At 38.5% G+C, this 12,886-nt stretch overlaps 1 protein-coding gene across 1 annotated transcript in view; it reads left to right on the top strand.

Moving 5' to 3' along the window:
- Nucleotides 1-9,132, top strand: part of LOC149087076 (cubilin-like) — a 31,390-nt gene extending 22,258 nt beyond the window's left edge. The window contains exons 12-18 of the mRNA XM_089231306.1: nucleotides 1,657-1,791; nucleotides 1,914-2,159; nucleotides 2,334-2,456; nucleotides 2,745-2,993; nucleotides 4,167-4,298; nucleotides 5,674-5,910; nucleotides 8,446-9,132. Coding sequence (XP_089087432.1) covers nucleotides 1,657-1,791; nucleotides 1,914-2,159; nucleotides 2,334-2,456; nucleotides 2,745-2,993; nucleotides 4,167-4,298; nucleotides 5,674-5,910; nucleotides 8,446-8,549 — 1,226 coding nt within the window. The 3' untranslated portion in view covers nucleotides 8,550-9,132. The remainder of the gene's footprint in view (nucleotides 1-1,656; nucleotides 1,792-1,913; nucleotides 2,160-2,333; nucleotides 2,457-2,744; nucleotides 2,994-4,166; nucleotides 4,299-5,673; nucleotides 5,911-8,445) is intronic.
- Nucleotides 9,133-12,886: the final 3,754 nt, after the last annotated feature.

A 12,886-nucleotide genomic window follows, 5' to 3' on the forward strand; every position in this document is an offset into this window, starting at 1 on the left:
TAAGTGACCCACGGCACAGTTCCAGAACGCTTCAGTGGTCTGAGGCACATTTAGAGATCCCTTACGTGGCACAGTTTTACATCATTTAAGTGGCCCGCAGTGCAGTTTTACAACACTCAAGTTACCCTAGAGACATTCCCAGATTATTTAAGTGATCGCGGCATACTTATAGACCATTTGAGTGATGCGCGACACAGTTCCAGAGCACTTAAGTGGCCCGCTGCATATTTCTAGAACACTTGAGCGGCCCGGACACATTTCCAAATCGGTTGAAGGATCAGCGGGACTAGTGGTTCTATAGAGGACTTATCAATAGGAAGAATGTTAATTCAGGTGCCCACGAACCAAGGAACGTTTTTCTCGTTTTTTTGTACAAAGAGTAAGATGCCATTGAGAATATCGCATGTTCTTGTTTGTAAAGGGTGGTTGATGACGTAAGCTTCATTCAAACCCCCCCCCCCCATGTCATCAAAAGTCAGCAAACCCGAACCCCCCTCCCCCCACATCGATGCTGACGTAATACTTGAACGGCCACTAATGCAGGAAATAAAATTGGTTGTTCATTTAAAACCAGTGAGTAACATCAACATAAACAACATGTTATATGATACCAAAAACTGTTCATTTCAATACTTTTTTGCATACTTAATTACTTTACTGGTTACTATTTTTTGATGTTTGCCGTAGAATTTCAGCTATTATTTTTCTCGTGATGAACACGAATACATATATTTCATGTTAACTCTACTACTACATACGCGAGAAACAGAGCTGAACTGGGACTCCTGTCCCCATCTATCCAATAAAAACAAAAGTACTTGTTATAATTCTTTTCGAGTAAAATTGTTTGTTGGTTTTAAACCGGTGTGCAGCATGAAAATGATTATAAAACTATAATATCGAAAATTCTTAATTTTGTGATAACCCCCCCCTCCCCCACACACACACACATTGAGTATATTTTATGAATACCATCATAAAATACCGTTTGCTATGTCTTGATGTTTTCCGCAAGTGTGCCGAATCAATATTTCTTTTAGTGGTTGGACATTCGCTGCTGCTTAGAAAAAAAAAAATATATATATATATATATATTCGAATCCCGTTTTAATGAATACCGTTATAGCGAAAACCTCGTTTTAACGAAGACTTTTTAATCCCCCAGATAAGTTTGCATAAGAACAATGCAAATACCTGAAATTCCTTTATAACGAAATTCTCCGCTATAACGAAGTGATTTCTCCGGTACCCTGGAGTTCGTTATAACGGGATTATAAAATTGGCATTTTCACTAATTTTCACCAATTTGAATGACTAATTAGTTAATTAATTAAGATCTTAATTAGCATCAATATCGTCGTGATTGATAAATGACAAGCTTTCAAATTTATGAAAATTTGAAAATTCGCATTTTTATAATTTTTATGAAAGCTACTAAATGTCAGCTTTTACCGAAGTGCTTCGTAAAAGCCCGAAATGTATACGTTTTCAAGCGTATTTCGGGCTTTCACCAACTCGACTTGGTAAAACCTAGGTTTTTACCACTCTTCGGGTTTTTACCGTAACATATACGTGTCTTTAGCGTTGTTTCTGTGATATAAACCACTGCATGGATCTCAAGCGTCCATCTAAATATATGTTCATATATTTTTCCAGAGGTCTTGGACTATTCATCGATTGGAAGTGACGTGATGACGTTGAATTTCGTGTCGGACTCCATTGGAGCAGGACGAGGGTTTGACATCATAGTACGACAACTGCCGAATTCTTGTAGCATAGTTCCTCCACCCCGTGAGTGTATTTATGCGTTAACATTGCGAAATTCTAGAAGCGTTTGCTGTCAATGTTATAAAGGTTTTATAACTTTTTTGCTTTTTGATGTATATTTTCTAAATCCATTCCATTGATTTCAGCGGCATCCTGCGATATGACGGTGGATGAAGACACGGGAGTGATACATTCACCAAATTACCCGGAAGATTACCCGCCAATTTCACTCTGCGTATTTACGGTGAAAAAAATTGATCCTTCGGTTTGTCAAGTCCGACTCGAGTTCTTGGACTTTGACATCGAAGACAGTGAAGGCTGTACGAGCGATTTTCTACAGACCGATAAATCGGGAAACAAACTGTGCGGGGCTCGAACCCCCGACGATAAAGGTGAAATAACAATCATACTATACGTTTATAATTCATTACATATCTCATAGCCTTCCCTCTTCTTTGATAGAATTATTGTCGGTCATTTCTAATGCTGTGTTCAGACACCATAAGAAAACGTGGTTCAAATTGTGTTTTGTCTTTATTTAATTTCGATATATCTTCTGACATTAGTGCTTCTTTATGAACCTGGATCCGAAAATTTGAGAATGGTTTTTAAATCCGATGCATTAACGGAAAGAAGAGGATTCGAAGCAAGGATTCGTCAAGTCAAAAACTCTTGCTACCGTCCCATAGGTAAGAAAAACACAACTCTGATGCCATTTTGAGTTTTAAAGGCATTTATTTTGTGGTTATCCTAATCAGGGTCGTAACTGGGATTTTTTGCCGCCTGAGGCAAACATGATTTTGCTGCCCACACATCCTTAAAATTCGATAATTTTATAACGGTGTTCCTTGTTCCTACCTAAAATTGGCGTGTCTGAAATTTTGTCGAACGGGGCTGTTGCTTCTCCTCACCTAGTTCCGACTCTGATACTTATAATCAATTAATATATAATTTACTTGATTTTTTCTACGGTGCAGGTCCTGCAGCTAAAGTTTGCGGAACATTTTCGGAACAGACGAATTTCATACAGAGCGAGAACTTCCCGCTACTGTACCAACCGAATACTGACTGCGAATTCAAAATCATTCGAGCTAATCCGAACATCTGTCAGCTGGAACTGTACTTCGCTCACTTTGACGTGGCTAGCGACAACAGTGCCATTTGTGACAGAGATTATCTGGAAATAAAGGGTGATCGATATTGTGGCAAGAGAGACGGCCAGACAGGTAATGTCAAGACAGGGATATAAGTCTTGCATATATGGCACAATTTCACATATTGTATACCGTATTCTCCAGCATTAGCCTGCATGCCGGGAAACAGCCAGAGAGGCCAGCCTTCAGGGAATAACCGTACTTTTCGACATGGCCGGAAATTCATGTCACAGATTCCGTATAATTAGGGGCCGTTCAAGTATTACGTAAGCAAATTTTTAGCCATTTTTTACCCCCCCCCCCCGTCAGCAAAAGTCAGCAAACCACTGACCCCCTCCTCCCCCTTGTCAGCAAAATTTCGTCATCAGCTCTGCCCCTCTGAATCCTAATTCATATTTTCATAAAGGGTGGTTGATGACGTAAGCATTATCCAAACCCCCCTCCCCATCAAAAGTCGGCAAATCGGAACCCCCCCCCCCCATCGATGATGACGTAATACTTGAACGGCCCCTTATTATATATATATCGATTCCGAGAATTGATTGAATTGGCTGATTTGAACCTTGTCTGTTCTCAGCATATGATAATCTATTCTGTTATAATAGCTACGTTGCAGGTATTTGGAATTGCTGAATAGAATTAATTAAATAGAAAAATTAGTACACTACGAAATATTTTGTATTCGTTGATCATGTGTGTTCAAGATTCGGATAGGCAGAGCAAAAAAATTGAAAAAAATCCCATTGCAAACCATGATATTATAACACTAAAGCGACAATATTGTCTTTCTGGATATGTGAATCATGGAAATGTGCAAGGCAAAACACAGTATTTGTATTAGGCTGGCCATAATTAGGTTAGAGCGATAAGTAAATTAATTTCCATTGTTTCCATCAAATTCATGAGGGAAACACGTTTTGCTACAGTGAAAAGTATTACTTTATCCCGATACCGATACCAGTCTTCTGAATGTGTATCATGTGATTCTCATGGAAAATTGCTTTTTTTTTCCGGCATGCCGAGAATGGACCAGACTCCAACATTCAAAATGCTGACGGCCCCCGATTTTTACGGCATACCGGCTAATTTCGGGGAAGACGATAATTCCATTTCTAAATTCGCAAGTACTCCACACGTGTATCGTGTATCATTTCATATACAGAGGAAGATCGTTTGAAAATTTTCAGTTGATTTAAAGTTAAGTGTGTCATATTGTATTCTTGAAGTTTTATTCTTATTTTATAGTGCTCGTGGATTTCCCCAAAGCTCAAAACGAGATAAGTCTTCATTTTAAAACCGACAGCTACGACCAGCTTTCAGGATTCCGGATCGAAATCAAACAGCTGACTTCCGGATGCAGTCCCGTGCCTCCGAAATGTGAGAAAATTTTATAAAAGTTTATTATTTATGATTAAAATCACGTTATTTTAGATCTTACCTAAATCTTGTAAAGGGCCGCCCTTACCAGACGCAGGGTCCGGTGCGAAAATAACAGTGGGGACCCTCTTAGCCAAGATTTTTCTCTTCTGTGGGAGAGGGAAATTTAGAAAATGAAAATCATGAAAAATTCAGAAAATGTAAATCATGAAAAATTCAGAAAATGAAAATCATGAAAAATTCAGAAAATGTAAATCATGAAAAATTCAGAAAATGAAAATCATGAAAAATTCAGAAAATGAAAATCATGAAAAATTCAGAAAATGAAAATCATGAAAAATTCAGAAAATGTAAATCATGAAAAATTCAGAAAATGTAAATCATGAAAAATTCAGAATATGTAAATCATGAAAAATTCAGAATATGTAAATCATGAAAAATTCAGAATATGTGAAAGAAATAGTTTCAGAATATGTGAAAGAAATAGTTTCAGAATATGTGAAAGAAATAGTTTCAGAATATGTGAAAGAAATAGTTTCAGAATATGTGAAAGAAATAGTTTCAGAATATGTGAAAGAAATAGTTTCAGAATATGTGAAAGAAATAGTTTCAGAATATGTGAAAGAAATAGTTTCAGAATATGTGAAAGAAATAGTTTCAGAATATGTGAAAGAAATAGTTTCAGAATATGTGAAAGAAATAGTTTCAGAATATGTGAAAGAAATAGTTTCAGAATATGTGAAAGAAATAGTTTCAGAATATGTGAAAGAAATAGTTTCAGAATATGTGAAAGAAATAGTTTCAGAATATGTGAAAGAAATAGTTTCAGAATATGTGAAAGAAATAGTTTCAGAATATGTGAAAGAAATAGTTTCAGAATATGTGAAAGAAATAGTTTCAGAATATGTGAAAGAAATAGTTTCAGAATATGTGAAAGAAATAGTTTCAGAATATGTGAAAGAAATAGTGAATTGATGAAAATTCCAAATTCTAAAAATGATAAAACTTCAAAATTTCAGAATTGATAAAAATTCAATTTGAAAGAAATAGTTATAGTTTCAGAATCGATGAAAATTTTCAGAATTCGGAAACTTTTGAAAGTCCAGCATTTCTTTTAAAAAAAAATCCAGAATTTATAAAAGAAATAATTCATTTTTTCCAGAATTTATTAAAACTCAGAATTTCTAAAATAAATTATTTTGACCGTGAATGCGGGGTCTCCAAAATTTGGAGGCCCCGGCGTGACCTCACCTGTCGCACACCCCCCATTAGGGCGGCTCTGATCTTGTCACGCGTTAATTTACCTCAATGACTGTTTTCAAAAGAACAAATTCTTCCCGATGTCTGACTCATGTAATGTTTGTTCTATTCACAGCCTGTGACCAGACATTCACTGGTCAGACAATCCAGATTATAAGTCCCGGTTACCAGACAGGCTCATACCCGGATGATACAGATTGCCGATACACCGTCAAGAAGTCCTCTTTCAAAGTATGTGCTCTGCAGGTGAAGTTCTACACGTTCGACATCGAGCAGTCGAATGACTGCGAAAAGGACTACCTCGAAATTTCGGATCAAAAACTTTGTGGAAGAATGGAATACGACTCGATAAGTAAGCCTTTGCTCACAGCCTTATGGTATGCGTCGGCCAGTCAAGAAGAATGACTTGATTAGGCCTGGATTACACTATAAAAGTTTAATAAAAGATCTTTTACAAAACTTAAAAAAAAACAAACAATGAGCCTATTGATTACATTCGCTTGAATGTAAACGATGCGCTTATTGGTTGCATTTTCAAGTTTTATAAAACTTTTATAGTGTATTCGTTAAATTTTAGCTCGTTGAAGTCTCTTTTAAAATGGTCTTCCATAACTTTTTGCTTCTAGGCAGTGCCGTGTTGAGGGATGGGCCCGGATGCCTCACGCGAAGAGGGGTCTCCCAAAAATGAGATCTAGTTGAAATTTTCGAGAATTTGTTTGGTAGGGCCTCAGTTGGCCCAGGGGTCCATGATACTCTTAAGACGGCCCTGCTTCTAGGTCCAGGGCGTGCCACTCTTGGAAAACGTGGTCGTCTTCTGATATTTCTTTCAAAATCACCTTCGCCTTTTTTTTTCAGCCATGTTGGCAAGAAATCGTTGGTCCTGCAGCACAAATTTCGTCCTCCGAGGGAATATATTCCCACAGAGCAAGATAAAGGCTATATGGTGTAATACATTTGAGGTTGTGGGGGCTAAATATTGGGCAACAATATTGGGAGCATGAGGGAGAGCCACGATTTTTCCCAATTCGGAAGATTTCGTAGAAAGATGGGTTGTAGCTAGGAGTGGATCTGGAGGGTAGCGATCGCTCTTCTCAAGAGCCGAATAATTATGGGAAAAATTGGTCTGTCCCATAAAACATAGGATGATCCCACGAACTTACACAATTAGTTGCCCCCGTCCTGACACATTGGAGGCGGTCCCCCGATCCTCGCCTGGTTGCAGTATGCTTCTCCAATGATTGTAGTCACTCTGGACTGCTGTTGTGCGATCGTACGGGCTATAAGACTACTTCACCAAACACCAACTCTGGCCATATCGCCATATTGCAATTTACTGCCATTAATGAGATGGGTTGGAAATGAAGGCGCTGTCTATCGGTGGTTGCCTCAAGTTCGTTAGGGAAAATATCTTATCTATATCCTCTTTCGAACCCGGGGCCGAGACAGCAACCTTCATGGCGGTAGACGAGCATCTTACTACCACGCAATTCGGGCGCTATGGGCTAAGACTTTTGGACCAGACATGACCCACACTCTGTCCCTTAGGGGATATAAGCCAGTTAATAAGGGCTAAGAGACTGGACCCACATTCCTGCTCGAACCCTATCAGCGGCACAGTGTTGGTTGGCTGAAGTTGGTTTCCCAATTTCGAGGCGCGAATGCGAGCCGGTCTCCTATTTGAAAAAGTCTCTCCGCAGACCTTCAACATGATATTTTCATAAAACGAAATTCAGACATCTGCCGTCTTATTTCAAAGTATGGAAGGCAAATGGCAGTTCTATTGGAACTCGAAACACGAATAACTCTGACAATATAAACATGTTAGAGGCTGCATATGCACTCAGAACACGCACATTCCGGCATATACCAATTCTTTAAGAGTAGACAAACTTTTCCTAATAATAGTCAGTCACCAACGAATAAGGCAAATACAAGGAAAGCACAAAACTCCTAATGCATTTCGACATGGAACTGGATGTCGTCTTCAGAAGATGAAAGTTATCCCGCTGACCGAGGAACCCACTTGGATTGGTTACCGAATTCTAACTCTTGATTGCTCAGCGGAAAGAAAAATATACCTTCGTCCAAGTCAAACGTCGTGACCAGAATGAAGCTGAGCGCCTGCGTGTAAGAAGTTTTGTAAGACGTCTCGAAGCAGGCATGCGATTCTTCTGTAACGCCCTGAAGCTGCGCAGATTCATTCTGGTCACGACGTTTCACTTGGACATACGTATATTTTTTCTTTGGGACCATTCAAGTATTACGTAAGCAGATTTTCAGCCATTTTTTACCCCCCCCCCTTGTCAACAAAACACTGATCCCCCCCCCCCCTAGCAAAATTTCGTCAGCAGCTTAGAATATTTCATATCTTCAAAAAGGGGTGTTTGATGACGTAAGAAACCTTCAAACCCCCCCCCCTTGTCATCAAAAGTCATCAAATCCGAAACTCCCCCCTCCCCCTCGATGCTGACGTAATACTTGAATGACCCCTTCCCGCCGGGCAACCGAGAGTTAAGATTTGGTTACTAATCCAAGTGGTATCCTCGGTCAGTGTGGCAATTCTTATCCTCTGAAGACGACACCCAGTTCCATGTCAAAATGCATTAGGAGTTCTGTATTTTCCTTGTATTTGCCTTATTCGTTGGTGATTTGCTGAGTATGCACCAATTCTTTAGAAATTCACGCCGCGGAATATGTACGAGGTGCATGTACAGTTATATAAGTATTGGTTGTTTTTGTGAATAATGAAATAGTTCTTTATTATTTTTCGAATGGCCATCGTATACAAGTTACTAGGTAATAAAGACTGAGTTTGAGAAATACTGTATATTACTCCATTATTTATTTCGTGTGCCATGATTTCTGTATTGATATTATTCTCTTCTAGGAACATACCAGTTTTTGGAAGACGAGACGGTGATAACGTTCCATTCGGACAGTTACACTAATGGAGCTGGTTTCTTCATTTTAGTGGAACAGAAAGATTGTTGATTCACATGTTACTTACTCTCTGAAGCATTAAGAATCGTATTCTTCCTGTCTTTGAAGATATTTCGTTTCCCTAATATGCGTTATTTTTAGTTATAAATTTCAGGGAAAGGGGGGCAGCTATGACAACTGAATTCCTGGGAACTAGATGCTCAAAGGTAAAAAAAAACTGCAAGACGGGAGGAGTGTCCATCGTCACATCATTTAGGTTTGTTCACCGCACAACTTCATCGAGTGACTTATTTTCCAATTTCAAATTAAAGGTCGATTTTTCATCATTCCATTGGCGTTATAATTATATATTACGCTACTTTGTGTTTTTACAACATGAAGAAAAGTCTACTTATTTATTTTCAGGAATTCGCATTTTATGCATTTTAATTCACAAAAATAAATGCTTTTTTCCAGGGAAAAGTCGTTTTTTTTTAAAATATAGAAATTCTCTATTGAAAACATTTATTTTCGGATATGCGTATTCAGTGTAGGACCTGCAGAATCTACTAGACGTGAGAAGGTTTTTATTAGAAAACAATCTTCAGCTGTGTCGGGACTAGCACTGTACACGATATTTCTGGTGCAATGTGATAAAATAAAAATTATTAGAAAAATCTGTTTTTGTGTAGTTTCATAAATCATTGTTTTAATATCCATCTTACTAGGGGCGGCTCGAGCTTACCTGCTGCCCGGATGCATAGCCTCATGTGCCGCCCGTAAAGAAGACTTCTGCGGGAGATTGACAGGGCTGATGGGTTTTAACTGTGGATGATAATTAATCTAAATAAATCAGTTTGTTAAACACCGTTTGTTTTATTAGTGAAATGTTTAATATTTTCTGGGTGACTTGTGTGAGAACAATATTTTATATTCGTTACAGGCACACAGTTATACAGATGAAACGAACATATAAGAAAACGTTAGAATCCAGGCACTATAGAAATTGCACACATCAGATAAACTTTTTAATCAATTTAAGAGATCTAAACCACATTTAAAGATTAACGCTAAAACGGGTATCTTCGACCAGGCATATTTACAGTAGTTTCCCAACCTTTTTATCCCATCACCACCTTCTTCAGAAATTTTTCCCCCATCGCTCCCCAACGCAATCTAACCTGTAGGATCCTATGTTATACCCGTAGCTTCTACCGCCCCCCGGAACAATCCATCATCCCCCCAGGGAGCGGTAATGCCCACGTTGGGAATTACTGTTGTAGACGTTAAAGAATAATTCCCTGTATTTATATTTGTAATAAAAACAAAATTTATGTACTTATACGCGCATGTAATTTGTCCCTAATTATTTCCAGTTGGGTGAGATGAAAACATTCTTTTTGAAAAGCGAAATATCAAAGCAATAGAGTAATCACCCCTTCAGGTGGGGGTGACTTGGGTACGACTTTGCATTTATTTTCTCCATTATAACAAGTCACAAAACAAATATATTTGCATAAACAAATAACTGAACTTCTTTTTCCTAGTAGTGCAAATCTTATTAAAAAATGCTCATATAAGGTCGGTATTACACTATAAAAATTTGATAAAAGATCTTGTACAAAACTTGAAAAATCAACCGATAAATCTGTTGGTTATTTTCAGGGAATGCACTCGATACGCTTATTGGTTGAATTTTTCAAGTTTTACACAAAAAGAGCTTTTATCAAACTTTTATAGTGTGATACCGGTTTGAGACAGATGAAGATTCCTAAGATTGATAATACAAAAAATGCCCACGATCTGCATCCAAGTCACCCCAGTTTACTGTATGAGAAGTATTCCTTGAATATCTACATCATAACACTATATTACTCGGACTCAAATGACGTCACAGAATCATTTTGACAGCGTCCTACTTTTATTATCTGAACAAACAACCAAAAACTTTTTTTTTTTCTCATCTAAAAATATTTCAAGGTCTATCATAGCAACTGAAAGATATTTTCAAACATTGTACTAATTATCAGACTGAATGTAAAAGTTTTCAAATGTCTTCTCTCTTCCAAGGACATGCACTCCCTTCAAGTCACACCACACCACAGAGCAAATTTGATAGTTAGCGAACTTTACTTTCCAGTACAAAATGACACGTATTCTTCTTCCCGCCAACGGTGGTACGGCTTATCCAAATCCAGAATTTCTTCGACTTCTTTCCAGTTCCGGAACTTTATGGGTGCGTCACGCTCCTTTTTCCCTCCCAAATTCAAGAAGCTGAGATTGCGGCACGTTCGGACGAGCTTCTTCAAGTACGGCGTTGGCATCACATAGCAAGGAAGACACAATGCCTCTAACACTGGTTCCGGATTGTCCTCAAGAAGAACTTCGAGAACACTCATAAGATCATGCCTATGAGGTGAACCAATTGTAAGCCCTTTTAATGTGTACTTCCATTTTCTCGCAGCTTTCACAAGATACTCCATTGAACCCGTTTTGTACGTAATCCCGAGATGTTCTAACTTTTCAGAGGGGATTTCTGGTATGTTCCCAACTTCTTCGTAACTTCCATCGACCTCCAAGATTTCCAACTTCGTGGAATTTCTTAGCAACAGGCTCAAGTCGAGATCGTGATACTTGGAACATACTGAAAAGAATTCCCTCAGTTCCCCGAATCCCGCGAAGTCTTCATCATCCTGGAACACGAAGTCACAGAAGCAAAGTTGCAGCACTCGGAGTTTGCGACAACCCCTCATAAGTTTACCGATCGGACAGCTGGAACCAAACGTCTTACCGAGGACACGGGCATTGAGTATTTTGAATTCTTCGAGAACAGGGCAGAGATCGGCCACCTTCGAAATCAGCTCGTCTTCGTGACTGAAGAAACACATCTCCAAGTTCAAATGCTTCAATTTCGGCGCCCAGACGCTGAATACCGGGTCTAGCACGCGTGGGGACAATGCCCTGTCATAATCAAACCGATGATGGTTGTCGAATGTTGTACCTTTCACGGAATCCATGATCAATCGGTCGATGTTCGGGCACTTTCTAGCAAGGTACTCCATAGCAATTACAGATATCTGTCGGTAAGAAATATCGATTGCTCTCAAATTGTGGCAGTATCGAGCCACTCTGACGATATCCGCGGCTACCAGCTTCCTACGTCGAGTAAAGTCACGTGGAGCATTTTCGACCGCAAAGATGGTATTTAAATTCAAGGAACGGGTAGAAGAAAGCAATCCTTTTTCTCCTAGCTTGAGTAAATGATCGAAATTAAGGTTCAAAGATCTCAAAGTGACTTCATCCCACAAGGACGGGGTAGCCGAGAGTTTCTTTCATCGCTGGCACACCAATGGCACGTTCCTCAAGAAGTTCTTGGGTCCTTCAGTTCGCATGTAATTCGAAAAAATTTCCGCCATTAATTCCGGTGGCAGATCCTCGATCGACTTCATTTTAGCTGCATCTACAGCCGCCAACTGTTCTTCGGGAGCTGGAACGGAATTCATCATTATTCGTCAACATGTAATTCTGCGTTCTTCTCGACGACCTCCATTGAGACAAAAACAAACTTGAGTAAAAAAAATTCACGGAGAAAAGGAAGTTTTTCTTCAATCTTTTCAGTATCTTTGATTGCTGAGGCTTTTTTCCCGATATACGCAAACTTTCTGTCGACGAATAGCCTTTGGAACGGCTATGACCAGTATATATTTTTCCCTGCGATTAAATGCATAAAAGTACATTTTCTGGTCGTGCTAACAACGCCGATATAAAAAAAAGATGCCAACGCAGCATAAATTTGATGGCACGTGCCGTCTCTCGATATAACGATAATCCCTCTACAACGATAGTTTTTCTTGATCCGCAGTTTCGTTATATCTCATTTAAAACGTATGTTTTATCATTGAGAATAATGGAAATGATGCTCTTCCAAAATGATGTCCATGTTGGCATAGACGTAACATTATATTTATAGTTATTTATACATGTGTATTGTACGGTCTATGCCACTTATCAGAATCACGGATAATATTGTCATTCGGGCGTTTTTATCACTTTTTCAAAGAACCGAACTGTCTATATTAACGTGGGAAAAAATTCGTATCGGGTGTATAATTGTCACAAGAAAAGTGATAACTTTTTTAAAATATTTATCAAGTTTATCAAAGACGCTTGAGTATTATGCATGAATGGTGATGAAGATGATAAATTTATGAAGCTTTCTTAAACGATTAGAAATCGCGTATAACAACCGATTGAATTATGCATAATATAACCAATTTATCGCATTTAATATAACATTTACTGTACGTATATCTATCTATATCAAGAGGGAAACTGATTCGAATTCATCAACATTCTTCACTATACACTCTTTCATATACAGTCAAACCTCGTTAATGAGTCACTCGTGG

This window comes from Pholcus phalangioides, unplaced genomic scaffold (assembly GCF_987345545.1).
Source record: "Pholcus phalangioides strain wild (caught in Gottingen) unplaced genomic scaffold, Ppha-v1.0 ptg000004l_1, whole genome shotgun sequence".
Lineage (NCBI taxonomy): Eukaryota > Metazoa > Arthropoda > Arachnida > Araneae > Pholcidae > Pholcus > Pholcus phalangioides.